Below are 16,837 nucleotides of genomic sequence, written 5' to 3'. Positions count from 1 at the left end.
AGCTTCAGTCGTTTGTTCTGTAAATACGACGTAAGATTTTCAGTTTGTGAGCTGATCCCGGGTCTGAGTGAGTGTGTGTCTGTGTGTGAGTGTGTGTGTGTGTGAGTGTGTGCTTGTGTGTGTGAACTGATCAGGATCAGCTGGACTCTGTACATGTGTGTAAATAAACCACAGCTGAGCATCTGCTGTCACTTTTCTTACTTGAATAAACCGATGACACGTTGTTGTCGTCTCACGTTCGTCATGTGTGTGTGTTCAGTGACCCACTCACGGGGGGGGGGGGCTTACATCTATACTGGTTGTGATTTAATTTCATCATGAAAAGTCTCCGCTGTCGGAAGAAGAAGAAAAAGAGTTGAGTTTGGTCAAAAATGTAATCTCTAGTGATAAAAAGATTTTAAATATTCTTTTATTTGGCTTATTTACAGCTTCAGAGCCTGTTTGATGTCACATGATCAATAATCAGATTCATAAACGGAGCAAACAGCTGAAGGTTCTGTGGGATGTGGCCCCGCCCATCCCGGAGCAGCAGACACACCCACTTCCTGTGAAAGCTGACTGATGTCAATAGGATCTGACCTGAGACTGATGCAACAGCTCCACCTGCTGGTGAAAGTTACACTGTGCACTTAGTGCAGGACCGAGGGGAGGAGTCAATAAATCAAACAGATCAGCTGTTAATTCACTGAAGGTCACTCTCCTGCTCCTGATTGGTTCAGACAGGAGGCAGATTGTCAGCGTGTTTGAAAGATGCTTGAATAGTGAAGTTTATTATTATTGGATTGTGGCTGTGGAGAAGAACCAGGATGATTGAGAGGCTGTGGATCTGCAGCGCCACCTAGTGGCTCACAGCGGAAACAGGTGTGAGCTGGAAGGTCAGAGATTAATTGACAGATTGTGAAGTTGATAGAAAAAGTATTTTATTTCATTTTTTGTACAATCAGTTGCAGTGACATCACAAACAGGAAGTGGAGGTCAAAGGTCACCACCGGGATGATGATCCCAAACGTCCATAGTCATTTCTTTTCACAATAAAAGCTCCCGGTAAACTTTTCACTCCAAGAAAAACACGTAAATCTTCAGATTTTTACACAAAAAATCAGGATCAATAAAAAGAAACATTTTGAACGGATCAATACAATCCATGTTTCAGATTTTCTGTTGATTCTCTATTTTTAGATTTGATGAAACAAACAAAAATGATTTGAAGTAAAAGTTTTTCTGTGTAAAAATCTCAGACTTTATCAGACTCAGATTTTAATGTGAAAATAAAAGGACCAATTTCAATCATATAAAAATCCACACTTTTTATCATAAGACATTTTTGCATAGAGTAGTTAGTTATCAAGTCAAAATAAAATAAACAACAATTGATACAAATTAAACTGAAAAACAAGTTTTATAATGAAGAAGCTGAAATGAACCAGATTCTTATTGATCAACTGATCATCAAACAAAACACTGAAGAACAAGTTAAAAAAATAAAATATATTTTGTTTTGTTTCTTATAAAAACATGAAAGACATAAACGATGGTTATTGAAGTCGGGATGTGAAAATTAGACTAATGTATTAGAAATACAAAATACTGGTGAATTCTTCATGAAAGACATAAATATTAAGTGTTTTTCAAAATAATATTGATCAGAATTAATCGGGTTCATAGATTTTTTTATAATATTGATCAGCTTGATTGAAATGTGACCTTGAATGAAAATAAGTTTGGTAGAAACTTCATTAAAAAATAGAAAGAGCAGCAGGACGCGAGTTAATAAAGACAATAAGATGATTGATAATATAATTGATGAGTAAAATAAGTGATTAATAATAGAACTGGTTGATAGTTTATCACTGATGAATAATAAGACTTATAATAATACTGCTGCAGTGAGTCTGTAAACACATCACACAGTTCAACACATTCATGATTTAAATTCCTTCAGTCGCCTGACGACAGTAAAATAGAACAGGTTGATTTATTGATTAATTAATAAAGTTATCATCGTCATGACGACGCAGTTTAAACTTTTCGGTTGACATTTGATTCCTTCATCTACTTCTGTCCTTGTTTTTTTTTTATATTAATTCTTCACTGTTTTATCTTCAGTCTGTTTATTATATATGAATAAAATGATCTAGCTATGAATATGTATATTAGCATAACTTTTATTTGATAAATTTAGTTTTGTCATTGAAATAATTCAGTTAAGACATATTAAAGACATAAAATTGTTTATGACCAGGATCATGTTTAACTAAAGTAAAATAGATGAAAAATTTAATCCGAGATGAAATATGATCGCTAATAAATAAATGGAAATGAAATTTGTTTCAAATTTGAAATTATAATTAAATATGTTTGACTCAATTAAAAAATTAACTGAATCAGAACTTTTTACCTTTAGTTCATTTTTATTTTAGATTCTATATTTTCCAAAATTCATTTTAAATGATCTGCTTCGGTATTTCTTAATTTAAATTTTCCGGAAACATAAACACCGATGGATCTTCAACCCAAAGACTTTAAAAATAAATGATCATACTTTTTAATAATTTTATTAAAATTATAAATATAATTCTAAGTTTATACAAGTGTGAAGTAAAATATGAATATAATCTGTAAAGTGATTTTCAGATCCTTTAAGGCTTCGATCTTTGAAAAATAAATTCAGTGCTGAAACTTTTAAACTCTGAAAGAAAATAATATTAAAACATGAAAGCTTCAAACAAAGCTCTGCATCTTCATCCTCCTCCTCATCGTCACTTACGTTCTCTCTCTTTACAAACTCTTCTTCACCTGAGAGAGCGACGAGGGGGAGGAGCCTGTTCCTCATGTTTCCACAGTTCTGATGGAGGAGGAGGAGGAGGAGGAGGAGGAGGAGGAGGAGGAGGAGGAGGAGGAGGAGGGGGAGGGGGAGGAGGAGGAGGAGGAGGAGGAGGAGGAGGGGGAGGAGGAGGAGGAGGAGGAGGAGGAGGAAGAGGAGGAGGACGAAGGCTCCATCTACAGCAGTGAACACCTGAAGAAACTCTTTTTAGAGCGAGACTCTGTGATCTTCACTGGACCAGCGCCACCTGGTGGGTTATTGTCGTTCTACAGGAAGAAGAAGGAGAGAGAGCAGTTTGTTTAGACTCATTATTCTTCATCACTTCATTTATCACAAAAATACCATAAATCATAAAACTGTCATAAAATGTGACGTCATGAAAGTTTCATAGTTGAGTAAGTTTTGAAATCAGTCACAGCAGTTTGTCATGTAAACAGGTCAAAGGTCAGATTATTGTTGTCAGGTCCAGAATTAAATCCTCAGGTGAACTGATGAAGATGAAGATGAAGACATTGTTGTTTAATGGACTCACCATCTTCCTGTTCAGTCTCATCATGATGTCTCGGGCGAGTGTGAAAAAGCTCTGAAGACAAAAAACATCAGTTTGATGCAGTTGTGTGAACAGATGTGAATCTACTGTGTGCGTGTGTCTGTGTGTGTGTAGACATGTGTGTGTAGACATGTGTGTGTGTGTAAATTAAACGTGTGACTGATAAATGATGACGATCAGAACTCACCTCCTCCACGTTGATGCTGGACTTTGCGCTGGTTTCTAGGAACTTGATTCCATAATCTATCGCCAACTGAACCAGAGAGAAAGTCACATTTGATATTTTCTTATTAAAACATTTAACTTGTTGATTATGAATCAACCAGTTTCTGTTAATCTCAGTTAGAATCTGCTGAGTCACCTTCTCTCCTCGCTCTCTGGACACTTGTCTCTTGTCGTTCATGTCACACTTGTTTCCCAGAACCATTCGCTCCACGTCCGAGGACGCGTGCTGGATATAATACATGAAATATTATACATATATGAAATCATATCATGTTTTCTATTAGACTCAAAAAAACGGACTCTCCCCATTGGCTCACTGATCTGACCCCGCCCCCCCCTCACCTCCTCAATGTTCCGGATCCAGTTCCTGATGTTGTCGAAGGATTTCTCGTTGGTGATGTCATACACCAGCATGATGCCCTGAAACACAGCGGACAGGAAGTGACATCAGAACAGGAAGTGACATCAGAACAAGGAGTGTTTGTATCGTGTTTATAGAAACTGAACCAATTAGCTTCAGTTTGTCTGAAGATAAAAAATCATCAGATTGTTCGGCTGTGACTTAAACTGTGGTTAAAGTCATCAGACTCATCAAGTTCATCCGATTCAGACTCATCAAACTCATCAGATTCAGACTCATCAGACTCATCAGACTCATCAGACTCATCAAACTCATCAAACTCATCAAACTCATCCGAATTAGACTCATCAAACTAACAGATTCCGCAGGCTCACACTCATCAAACTCATTAGACTCATCAGAATCACACTCATCAGATTCATCAGATTCACACTCATCAGATTCATCAGATTCACACTCATCAGACCCATCAGATTCATACTCATCAGATTCAGCAGATTCATCACACTCATCAGATTCATCAGATTCACACTCATCAGACTCATCAGATTCATCAGACTCATCAGATTCATCAGATTCTCACTCATCAGATTCATCAGATTCACACTCATCAGATTCAGCAGATTCAGCAGATTCATCAGACTCATCAGATTCATCAGATTCACACTCATCAGACTCATCAGATTCACACTCATCAGATTCAGCAGATTCACACTCATCAGATTCATCAGATTCATCAGATTCATCAGATTCACACTCATCAGACTCATCAGATTCATCAGACTCATCAGATTCATCAGATTCTCACTCATCAGATTCATCAGATTCACACTCATCAGATTCATCAGATTCATCAGATTCATCAGATTCACACTCATCAGACTCATCAGATTCACACTCATCAGATTCAGCAGATTCACACTCATCAGATTCACACTCATCAGACTCATCAGACTCATCAGATTCATCAGATTCTCACTCATCAGATTCATCAGACTCATCAGATTCATCAGATTCACACTCATCAGATTCACACTCATCAGATTCATCAGATTCATCAGACTCATCATCTCTGAGACATCAGGTTCTGGTGATGAAGTAAAACCTTCAAACATAACGTCTCAGTTATATATATATATAGATCTATACAAGCAGAATGTGTATATCTTAGGTGCTGATGAAGGGGCGTGTCTTACCATGGCTCCTCTGTAATAGGCTGTCGTGATGGTCCTGAACCGCTCCTGACCCGCCGTGTCCCTGAGGAAACAGGAAGTGACTGTGGTCAGATCGTCCAATCAGCATCAACATCAGAGAGTGTGTGTGCTCTTGTGTTTCTATAGCTGTCAAAACCATCGCTGTGTGTGTGTGTGTGTGTGTGTGTGTCATTGTGTGTGTGTGTGTGTGTGTGTATGTGTGTTCCACACTCACCATATCTGAAGTTTGATTTTCTTTCCTTCAAAATCTATCGTCCTGATTTTAAAATCAATTCCTGAAAGAGACAGAAGCGAGTGTCAGAGGTCACATGATGATCAACCAGCTGAGTGGGCGTGTCTCTGCAGGAGAAACAGGAAGTCAAAATATTTTTAACAAATGACTTCCTGCTGCGGAGAGAAAAGCTCAGTTTCCTCCCTAACCCCTCCCTCTCACACCTCCCTAACTCCTCCCTCACACTCTCCCTCACTCCTCCCTCCATCTACTGTTTATTATTATTATTTTTAATTATCGAGCCTTTAAATTGATTGAAGAAAAGCTGATTTTATTTATTCTTTATTATAACTCATGATCATTTTTACTTTCAATTAATGAATCAGTTACTGTCTCTGTTAATCCTCAATGTTCTGTGTAGAGGAACAGAGGATGTATCAGATTACTTTAGATGTATCAGATTACTGCAGATGTATCAGTAACAGTTCAGGATCTACACGGCAGCGGCAGCGGCGGTGGCGAGTTGAAGTCGGTCGTGGTCGATGAGTCACTGAGACGTCATCGCTCTGACAGGTCGGCGCTGAGGAGAGACTTCCTGTCAGGAAACGTGATGAAGCAGCTCTGGTTTCCTGTCTGAGGCGGCGGCTGACAGCAGCTCAAGGTCACGGTGCCCACGTCTCTACCCAGAGGAGGAAGTGACCTCACAGCTCCACAGGAAGTCACCACTTCACTGCTGCGTTCACTTCACGAGTTTTATTACAAACAGTTCTCACTCTGCTGTCGTGTTAAACAGGTGAAGAAGTGAACATGGGCTTCAGGTAAATTAACACTTTGGATGCTAGCGTGTGTTTTGATCTTTAGCTTTAGCGAATGTCGGAGTTTGGACTTGTGAAAATTCATCTCCCCAGACTATCCTTAGAAGCAGTTTTCTGACATCACACAACAATGGCGGCGCTCATGGAGGCGTGGTCACTGCAGCTGAGGCTCGTTGACCTTCTGTCGGACTATCAGAGTTAAATCAAATGTTTAATGGCGTCTGTTTCCCTCGTCTTTGTGTTTCTGTACGAACGAAGCTGCTCAGGTCACGAGACAAATAAACAGTTTAGGCTAAATGCTAATATGCTAACATCAACTGCATCAGTGAAACTGGAACCCACACACACACACACACACACACACACACACACACAGGCAGTGTCCTCACTACTATGATAATGACTTCAAACTGGTCCTTGCAAAGACAGGAGTACCAGCACACACACACACTCAGAGGTCAGCTGACCCCCCCCCCCCCCCCCCCGGGGACAGAGCGTCCTCTGTCCACTGCAGCAGAGGAAGTGGCTGAACTGGGAGACATGTGACATGATGACGCTGTGATGTCACTGTGATGTCACTGTGATGTCACTGTAGTGAAGCAGGCGGACGAATAACTGCAAGTCTGACTCCGCCCACTCCGACACAGGTGAGACATGTGACCCTGCAGCTGTGGAGCCAGGATCCAGACGGACCAACATGGCCGACCACTAAACTGAACCTGAACCAGGTCTGAGTCTTAACCAGGTCCGAACCTGAACCAGATCTGAGTCTGAACCGGATCTGAACCTGAACCAGGTCTGAACCTGATCTAAAACTGAACCAGGTCTGAACCTGAAGCAGATCTGAAACAGGTCCGAGCCTGAACCTGAACCAGGTCCGAACCTGAACCAGGTCCGAACCTGAACCAGGTCTGAGCCTTCACTCCTCACAGGGACGGTCCCCACTCAGATAGGAAGTCAGACCCTCACACACACAGGGCGGCACAGGGACAGTGTTGAGAGACGAAGACGATCTCACTTCCTGTTTCCACCAGAGAGACAGAGGAGCTACACACAGGAAGCACTGTGTGTGTGTCTGTGTGTGTGTCTGTGTGTGTGTGTGTGTGTGTGCGTATGCTTGTGCGTGTGTGTGTGTCTGTGTGTGTGTGTGTGCGTATGCTTGTGCGTGTGTGTGTGTGTATCTATATGTCGATCAGTCTGAGGACCTTTCAACACATTAAGGACATTTAGTCCCGACAAGGACATGAAGACCCTCAGTGACTGTACATAGAGACCATCGTGGTGATTGCGTCATCTGGGGTCAGAGTACAGTAGTGATGTGGAGTGAATCAGGATCCCGCCCATACACGGCCTCAACCAATCAGGAGTCAGTCTCAGCTGTCAATCATGACGTCTCAGGATGATTGACACTTGAAACGAGCTGAGTCGACAGAAACCATCCACGACAAACATTAGTTTACGTCTACTTTGATTTGTTCAGTTTGGTCCCATCTGATAACATGGAGGGGGCGTGGCCTGCTGCTGGACCCCAGGGGGCGGTCCAGATGTTTTGGCTTCACCTGCAGGAGCTGACTCCATCTTTACAGAGTGAGTGACAGGTCATCGGTCAGCTGATCAGGGTCAGGACAGATGTTGGTGTCATAGAGACACACTCACACACTCTCACACACACAGACACACTCACTCACCGATCGTGGAGATGAACGTGGTGTTGAACGCGTCCTCGCTGAACCGGAAGAGGAGACATGTCTTCCCCACGCCGCTGTCCCCGATCAGCAGCAGCTTGAACAGATAGTCGTATGTCTTCGCCATCCTCTGTCCCGGGGCTTCCGGTACCGGAGCCTGCTCTCGGTGTCCGGGTCTCTGCTCGACCCCCTCTGGTTCCGGACTGGTCTCTGGTCTCTGGTTCCGGGCTGGTCTCTGGTTCTGGTCTCTGGTTCCGGACTTGCCTCCACTGACACGGACCCAGGAGCAGGAAACGGTTCCGCCTCAAGCTGACTGGAATACACCCACTACACATCCGGAGCACGACTTTCAAAATAAAGCTCTGTTCTCTGTATCTGTTATATTAACTAATTTAATCTTCATCATCACTTACTATTAACATAATATTTAGTGTATGTGACGATCAACCGCTATAACTTATAATTCTATCATTTAAATCATATGTTTGATTAATCTATAATTCCCTCTGTTATTTAATTATATATATATTAATGTTTAACATTAACTTTATCATAAAATACAGTATTATGCTATACCAAAGTTTATTATGCTGTGGATGTTATTTTTGTTACTTCCTGTATTCAGCCACTGACAGAAAATCCATTGTGACGGAATCACGGGCTTTTATTTCTTATGTGAGTCTACCGTTTCCGGTCTGTCATCTCGCAGCTTGGCACGTGCAGGGGGCGTGGTGGAGTGAGCGTGTGTGTGTGTGTGTCTGTGTGTAGTTGTGTTATAAACTCGAATCTAATGGGAAAACTTGACAACTTTTAAATGTTGACAAATCACATGAAACTCAGATGAATCCAAACTCAGAGAATCACAGAAGCTGCTGTGGAGCTGAGTAAAGGTTAAAGGTCAAAGGTCACATCAGATACTGATCTGCAGCTGAGTCCCTACGCACAGACTGTTCTGTTCAGGACTCTGATCACGTGACAATAGCAGTAGACCTTTGACCTGTCGCTGCTCGGACCCTGATTATAATGTACATTCAGACTCCGCCCCCCCACACCCCCCCACACCCCCCCAACAACATGACAGACACCACCCTCATCAGCTGCAGTGTTTGAAAAGCCCTTTTTATTTGAGAGTGAACGCGTTAAAGCAGCGACGCTTCAGTTGATATGAAACATCTTTCATATATAAAGTTCATATTTCTGCGTGAACCTGAACTGAGCAGCTCCACGGTAACAGGAAGTAGAAACAATAAATAAGTCAAACTGCAGCAGAGTTAAAAAAATAGTAAATATGCGGAGTGTCAGGACGACAGAGGCAGATTAAAGATATCAATATTATAATCGTGATTGTTACTGAAATTCCTCATTTCAGAGTTGGTCAAGTCAAACTTGTGCGTGTTTCGGAGAATGTTTCATCATGTGACCCACACAGCTTCCTGCAGAAGCCCCGCCCCCTCCACATTATCATCACAGGTACAAACAGGTAAACAGGTGAAACCGCCAATCGCCCGCGGCAGAGACACAACCAGCCAGCGGGGGGGAGCAGGGGGGGGACAAGGGGCGGGGCCTGTGATGGAGCTGGTTCTGGTGGGCGGAGCCTCTTACTCCAGATCCTTAACGCGTCGGCAGATCTCTTCTGTGAACTCGGAACACTTTGAGTTTCCTCCGAGGTCTCCGGTGAGAACCTGAGGAACAGAGAGCCTTCATCAGTCAGGTCGTCATCATCATCATCATCATCATCATCATCATCATCATCATCATCGTCATCATCATCATCATCATCATCATCATGAGTGTTTCCATGGTAACAACACCGTGGTAGACTGACTACACGTCAATCACATGATCACTGGTTAACGACCGCTCCTCTGCCGCTCACCTTCTTGTCCCTGATGGTGTCGAAGCACGCCGTCTGGATCTTGTTTCCGTAGGCGTGCAGCCCCATGTGACGCAGCATCATGACGGCGCTGAGCAGCAGGGCGGTGGGGTTCGCCATGTCCAGCCCGGCGATGTCGGGGGCGGTGCCGTGGACCTGAGGGACACACACAAACACGCTCAGACACACATCTGTTGTTTCCTGCTCTTTAACATCAGATCAGTTCTGTGGGTTCGATCTGTGACATCATCAATCGTCTTGAGTTTGTTCCTTTGAACTTTATCAAAGAGAAACGCACCGATTCAAATATGGCGACTCCGTTGGCGCCGATGTTCCCGCTGGGCGTGACCCCGAGTCCTCCGATCAGCCCGGCACACAGGTCACTGAAACACAGACACACCTCCTCCAGGTTAGCGTCCTGCACTCACGTCCTCCCACACGTCTCCGTCTCACGCAGCCAGAGGACACTCACCTCAGGATGTCTCCGTACAGGTTCGGCATCACCAGGACGTCGAACTGGGTCGGGTCCTGAACCATCTGAGAGACGGGGGACAGACCAGGACGTCAGGACAGAGACTCAGAGACAATGGACACTGATCCATTCAAATGTCTTCACAGAGGATCTATGTTTCCTCCGCTGGTCAACAACAACTTTCTGTTCCTCTTCTGTTTTCTAGTCACTCTCACTTTGAGCTGATCTTTATAAAAACCTGCTGAATTCATATTTCTGTTCCTGGATTAACAGGAAGTTCTAAAAAACTGTGTTGTGTGATAATCTGCGGTAAGAACTTCTCTTGTGTGTGTGTGTGTGTGTTTGTGTGTTTGTCTGCTCGAAGTCTGTCGCTCACTGATAATCAAATGTGCTCAGTTATTAATAGAATGTGTTGGATCATGAATCCCGGCTGCACGCCTCTCGTGTTGTCTTCAGCAGATAAACTACGTGCACACGTGTTAAAATACATTTCTCATAAAATCTGAATCAACAACAACTAAAGTAAACATCAGTTCAGGTGCGTCACTGAAACAATGAACGTAGAGGGAAACGTGAATCGATTCGATGTTCTGTCTCTGCATTGGATTCAGAGACAGAACATAAGTGATAATTGATAATTGAAGCATGAGAACTTACATTGAGACAAACTGTGTCCAGGTACATCTCAGTGAACTTGATGTCTTTGAAGGTTTCTGCAACCTCACGACACTTCCTGAGAAACAGACCATCGGACATCCGCCTGAGGGAGAGAGAGAGACAGAGGGACAGAGAGACAGAGACAGAGAGAGAGACAGACAGAGAGAGAGAGAGAGACAGAGAGAGACAGACAGAGAGACAGACAGAGAGAGAGAGACAGAGAGAGAGAGAGAGAGAGAGACAGAGAGCGAGAGAGCGAGCGAGAGAGAGAGAGACAGACTGTTACTGACACAGACACGATGAGACTCTCAGAACTGAACCTGTCTCCGTGAGGACAGTGAACGCAGCACGGTCACATGATGTTGTCTCTGTTCTTTTTAACGTCTGAGTCTGATCACCGAGACATGTTGGATTTAAAAGGTCTGAGACGATCAGCTGCTGTTTGTCTCTGAAGACGTTTTTCAGACGTGACCTGTGGGTAAAATCCGTAGAATGGATACGGAGTTCACACACAGAGATCACGTGATTTGGATCTGCAGAGTCCAGTTCTGGTCTGAAGCAGCTTCATGGACACAAACTGTCCCGAGTCTTAATTCTCAGCAGTTAGTCTCCTGTCCTGTTCTATTATTACTGGGGAAAATATATTAGCATGCTGATTGAGGATTGTTCATCTAGCCTATTTTCATACATTTATCCATAAAATATTTTTACAGACGATTCCAATTGTTTGTCTAACTATTTATATCTCTGGCATTGCATTAGTGTTTTTTTACAAACTTTGTTCTCATCTTATTCTACAGAACAATGCCACGTGCACTCTCTCATGTGTGGAGACATTTCACCCCATCCAATGTAGAAGGAAAGGCTGTGTACATTTGCAAATACTGTGCAAAGACCTATGTTAAGAATGACACAACGATGCAGAAGCATATAGTCAAGTGCCCAAAGTTTCCTCAGGGCTCAAATCAGCCTATGACACAACAAAATGTTTTTATATTTATGTCTGTATATGACAAGGTAAATACAGTTATTATAAATTACCCACAACATTTCCAGTTTATTCCCGTTAATTCCCGTATATTCCCGTTAATTCCCGTATATTCCCATGGAAAGTTTCCAAGTTTGAATATTCCCGGAATTTTGCAACCCTAATCCTTTGACCCCTAGAATATAGTTAAAACACTATATGTCATTTCCATCATCATCTCACTCTGCTTCAGGCGTGTGATTGGCTCGGAGGGACTCACATGATGTTGGCCTTGTGGACGGCCGTCACGCTGCTCCTCTGGTTGTTCCGGGCGTACTCGAAGGCGTACTCAGCGATGCGTCTGCTGGCGTCCTCAGTGATCAGCTTGATGCTCTGGACCACGCCGTCCACGATCTGCAACAGGAAGGAGACAGACGAGGTCAGATCAACACGAGACAGACGTCTCAGAGCGAGGAGGACATGATGTCACGGTGTGTGGACACTTCACTGAACCGCTGGTCTTCAGATCTCTAACAGCTGATTGGACAGAAACTAATGTCCTCGTATTATTGTCCATTAAAGGATTCAAGCAGATGGAACCTTTGGATTCACAGCTGGATAATAAGTTTGTGCTTTAAATGGTTAAATTCATTCGACTGTAGATTTAAATAAAGTTATACAGATGAACACTGTGGATTTTAATAGGACATTATATATATACGTTTTCCTCTGACATCACGCTTAGAGGCGGGGCCACTCAAACACAGGATGATGTCATGCAGCCTAAAATCTGACCAATCGTTTTGATTTCACTGCTTCCTGACTGATCTGTGATGTCACGTGACTTCATACCGCCCCCCTCCCCCCCCACACACACCCCCCCGAACATTTGAATGGAGGTTGTTGATGTGACAGAAGTGATGAGTGACGAGAGGAAGGAAAAATTACAGAAACCAAACAGAAGGAAAATGAGTTCATCACGGATCAACGTGAGGAACGAGTGGACTGTCAGCTCGCTTACGCTAACAGTTTCTACCTGTTTCCAGCCTTTGTGCTAAGCTAGGCTAACAGTTTCTACCTGTTTCCAGCCTTTGTGCTAAGCTAGGCTAACCGTTTGCCCCTGCTTCCAGTCTTTATGCTAAGCTAGGCTAAGCGTTTCCCTCTGCTTCCAGTCTTTATGCTAAGCTCCACTAACAGTCTGGTCACTGAAGTGGATTAAATCCAGATGTGAGCTGACAGTCAGAACTGATGCACATCAGGAGTGGGCGGGGTCAACAGGTGAGGTTCAGGAAGCGTTTATAACTGAGCTGCTTCCTCCTTCTTACCCTGAGAACGAACCTGAGCAGAACGCCGTCTGCAGCGGCGAGGCGACCTACAGGGAAACAGGTGAGGGGGGCGGGGACAGCGTCATCACTACAGCGTCACAGACTCACACCTGATCACAGACTCACACCTGATCACAGACTCACACCTGATGACAGACTCACACCTCATCACAGACTCACACCTGATCACAGACTCACACCTGATCACAGACTCACACCTGATCACAGACTCACACCTGATCTGGATCCAGGATCTGATTTATTTCCTCTTGAACAGTTTGAACTGTAGATAATAACACGATGTTTACTTTGGGTGACCTGACCCTTTGACCTCTGTTTCCCTCTGACCTCTTGTCACATGACGGGCGGGCCACTCACCACGTGTTCGATGCCGCTGTACTCGCCCTCGGTGTTCTCTCTGATGGTCACCAGGTTCACGTCGGTGTACGGGGTCTTGTAGCCCTCGATGGAGACGCAGGGGCGCACGTTGGCGTAGAGGTCAAAGGTCTTCCTGAGCAGCAGGTTCATGGAGGGGTGACCTGCAGCGATGGGGGTCTTCAGGGGTCCTGCGGGACAAGAGGGTTCAACTGATGAGGATTCAACTCAAACACAAACTAACCCTAACTGAAGGTCGACCACGTGGCGTCCACTGACCCTTCAGTCCGATCTTGCTCTTGTCCATCGACTCCTTAGCGTCAGCAGGAATCATCCACCGCCCCCCCGGTCCCTTAATGGCCGTCACGTTGCGTTCCTCCCAGCTGATCGGAGCCTGAACACAAACACACAACAGCTGATCGGAGCCTGAACACAAACACACAACAGCTGATCGGAGCCTGAACACAAACACACAACAGCTGATTGTCGCACGCCGGGACAGAAGAAGAGAAGCGTCTCTCGTCCATCGCACTTAGACTCCCTCACCTTAGCCGCCTCGAAGATCTTCATCACAGACGCGGAGATCTCTGGTCCAATCCCGTCGCCCGGAATCAGAGTGACCGTCTGCATCTGAGGAGGGCGAGAGAGAGGGAGAGGGAGAGGGAGAGAGAGAGAGAGAGAGAGAGAGAGAGAGAGAGAGATCTTTAATCAGCTGCTCATCCTGACGTCCAAATCAACAGTTTGAACTACAACCATAGATTGTAAATAAACATGGACGTTAAGCTGAGGACTCAATTAACGACTTTGAAAAACACACAGACACACACATACACACACATACACAGACACACACACACACAGTCACACACACACACAGTGAGGAGTTCAGTGTAGTCGGGTTTCACAGGGACTTCACTCAGCATGTGTGTGTGTGTCTCTGTGTGTGTGTGTGTGTGTGTGTGTGTGTGTGTGTGTGTGTGTGTGTGTGTGTGTGTGTGTGTGTGTGTGTGTGTGTGTGTAGGGTTGACCCTGAAATACTCACCCCTCTGGAAAAGGAAGCTGAGGACAGAGCCGGTCTCCTCACCGCACCCCCCACCACCTGGGACAGCTAGAGGACACAACAGAAGGTCACTTCAACACACAGGCCCAATAATCTCACACACTCATTCTCTCAGACTCTCACTCATTCTCTCTATCTCTCCCTCTCACACTCATTGACACACACTCTCTCTCTCTATCTCTTAAATGATTAAATGAAAGTGTCCTGTCTCCTGACCATGTGACTGAAGAAGCTTTAGCCTCTAACTCAGCTCACGTCACTTTTAACCTTGTTGGAAACACTCACTGGTTTTAACTCGATCATTATATTGTTCTAAACTTTATTTACTCGTGGAAACTTCTCAGGTTCTGAATCATATTGAATAATGAAAAGAAAGTTAGAGTGTGAGACACGTTCTGTTAACATATCTTCGTGGTTCTGTGGTTCTGGATCACTATGGACCCACGTTGTTTCCATCAATAAGCAGTTTACTATATAAATTAAATCTGTGACGGACTTCCTACTCAGGCCGAACCCAGCACCTGGACCCGAACCCAGCACTGGAGCTCGGACCTGGTTTCCACGAGCTGTGGATCGGGTCTAAAACCCAGAAGAGACTTGAACTCATGGTTCTCTAAACCCGGTCTGGAGCAGGTGCCTCAGTCCGACAGGCACCGGGGAACCTCCCTGTGTCACCGGGGAAAGGGTCCCGGTTCCCCGGTGACAGCTGGAGGTTCCGTGACCCCCGAGCACCGACATGCGGACAAAGTGGAGTTCGTCCCGGGGAAAAGGAGACGAGTCCCGGGGAGGTTCGACCGGCTCCGACTGAAGGACACACGGCTAGGCTGCTAGCTGCTACATGCTACATGCTACATGCTAACAGCTATGAAACCAGAAGTGTGAGATAAGAACACGTGTTCCCAGTGGAAACCAGTCTGCAGACCCCACTCTCACACCAGTTCACACCAGTTCACACCAGTCCCACTGTGGTTCTCCACCTCAACTCGCTCATTTCACCAGTTTCTCACCATTGACCTCCACGCACCGCCGGCCATTCTGCTCACTGGGACAAAGATCCTGCGACTGACACAGAGCTCCCACTCCGACAGTCTCCTCCCAGCACCAGCAGGAAGCGATCCGAGGAAACCAGAGGATCTCTGCCCGGGGAAATCATTTATAGGAGAAACTGAGAAATAAACACAAAACATGTATTGCTTATTTTGTTATCAACAATTACTGTTTTGTTTTGTTTGTGAAAATGTGAATTTGTGAAGTAACCAGTAAATAAAGCTTAAAGATAAATGTAGTGGAGGAAAATGTTCAATCTAAAATATGAGAATATACATAAATACTTGTGTATATATGTGTATATCTGTATTCAGCAGGATGGGATCATATATAAAGAAAATAGAGGTGAGGAGGAACTGGTTATTTTCCATTGCTGGTTAAATGGATTAAAAACAAATCATTATTGACAGAGCTCAGATTTTTGTTTGTGTAATTTTGAGGTTCTTACACTGTCAACTTTATTGAATATTATTCAACCTAAATATTACATTCTTATGTGAAATTTAACACTAAACTGATTTTAAAATCACTGATTTTGATTCGCAGAACGCTGGTGTGATTCACCTGTGATACAATAGACGATCTTTGGTGCACAGCGGAAGTAGATGACGTCATTACCTTCTATCTTTTTATCGTAATATTTTTGTAGGATTGTGTTATTATTTTAAATGTTTTGAAGCTGTGAAGTTGTATATATTATATGTATATAGCACATATTATATCCTGTATAATATTATTGTGTTATTAAGTCTGTTTGATTCTCATGTGAACGTTTAAGGTTTTAACTTTTGAATGAGAAGACAAATTAATAAATGAAACGATATGAAATTTTAAAAAATGAATCATTTTAATTTCAGCCAATTGAAGATTTAACTGTACGAAGATGAAATCAATAAATTTAAATCAAAGAAATTAAATGACGGGTACATCCTCTGTGCTGCCTTCAGGAGCACTCAGGAATCTTTCGTTACGCCATAAAACATGATTTTTGACCCTCTCTATTGATAAATTCTGTTTTATATATAATTTCATTGTATGAATGATGAAGTTAATGTGACCCACACTGGTAACTTCAGTGGGAATTCCACTTTCTCCCGTTTGAAGCAGATATTTGAATAGAAAGCTGTGTTTTCCGATGAGCACCTGAACGCATCAGGCTGCTCCCTGCATCTCCTC

At 43.7% G+C, this 16,837-nt stretch overlaps 2 protein-coding genes and 1 long non-coding RNA gene across 3 annotated transcripts in view; 1 reads left to right on the top strand and 2 right to left on the bottom strand.

Moving 5' to 3' along the window:
- The window catches only part of LOC132998118 (uncharacterized), an 821-nt gene extending 743 nt beyond the window's left edge, over positions 1-78 (top strand). The window contains exon 3 of the long non-coding RNA XR_009677978.1: positions 1-78. This exon is cut by the window's left edge and continues 66 nt beyond it. This is a non-coding gene — a long non-coding RNA (uncharacterized LOC132998118).
- Positions 79-2,943: 2,865 nt separating this feature from the next.
- On the bottom strand, positions 2,944-8,183 carry LOC132998103 (ras-related protein Rab-8B). Its single transcript, XM_061067600.1, has 8 exons — positions 7,889-8,183; positions 5,389-5,449; positions 5,157-5,217; positions 3,942-4,019; positions 3,736-3,825; positions 3,562-3,627; positions 3,357-3,407; positions 2,944-3,090 (listed from the first exon to the last, which is right to left on the bottom strand). The coding sequence occupies exons 1-8, from the start codon at positions 8,010-8,012 to the stop codon at positions 3,001-3,003; spliced, it is 621 nt and encodes a 206-aa protein (XP_060923583.1). The 5' UTR covers positions 8,013-8,183; the 3' UTR covers positions 2,944-3,000.
- Positions 8,184-8,983: 800 nt separating this feature from the next.
- LOC132998093 (isocitrate dehydrogenase [NAD] subunit alpha, mitochondrial) lies at positions 8,984-15,665 on the bottom strand. Its single transcript, XM_061067588.1, has 11 exons — positions 15,622-15,665; positions 14,597-14,662; positions 14,101-14,184; positions 13,834-13,948; positions 13,558-13,745; positions 12,135-12,268; positions 10,888-10,990; positions 10,231-10,295; positions 10,057-10,141; positions 9,762-9,914; positions 8,984-9,567 (listed from the first exon to the last, which is right to left on the bottom strand). Exons 1-11 carry the CDS (start codon positions 15,646-15,648, stop codon positions 9,484-9,486), a joined length of 1,104 nt encoding a protein of 367 aa, XP_060923571.1. The 5' UTR covers positions 15,649-15,665; the 3' UTR covers positions 8,984-9,483.
- Between the last annotated feature and the right edge of the window lie 1,172 nt (positions 15,666-16,837).

This window comes from Limanda limanda, chromosome 3, assembly GCF_963576545.1.
Source record: "Limanda limanda chromosome 3, fLimLim1.1, whole genome shotgun sequence".
NCBI lineage: Eukaryota > Metazoa > Chordata > Actinopteri > Pleuronectiformes > Pleuronectidae > Limanda > Limanda limanda.
The sequence above is the reverse complement of the archived record's forward strand: the minus strand, read 5'-3'. Positions and strand labels throughout refer to the sequence as shown.

Bases quoted from the DNA above. Each gene is read 5' to 3' on its own strand.
- LOC132998103 (XM_061067600.1), bottom strand. From the start codon at position 8,012: ATGGCGAAGACATACGACTATCTGTTCAAGCTGCTGCTGATCGGGGAC. The intron at 3,628-3,735 runs GTGACTCAGCAG...TCTCTGGTTCAG, and splicing joins CCAGAGAGCGAGGAGAGAAG to TTGGCGATAGATTATGGAAT. The intron at 3,091-3,356 runs GTGAGTCCATTA...TTCTTCCTGTAG, and splicing joins TGAGACTGAACAGGAAGATG to AACGACAATAACCCACCAGG.
- LOC132998093 (XM_061067588.1), bottom strand. From the start codon at position 15,648: ATGGCCGGCGGTGCGTGGAGGTCAATG. The intron at 10,142-10,230 runs GTGAGTGTCCTC...TCTGTGTTTCAG, and splicing joins CTGTACGGAGACATCCTGAG to TGACCTGTGTGCCGGGCTGA. The intron at 9,915-10,056 runs GTGCGTTTCTCT...TGTGTCCCTCAG, and splicing joins GAGTCGCCATATTTGAATCG to GTCCACGGCACCGCCCCCGA.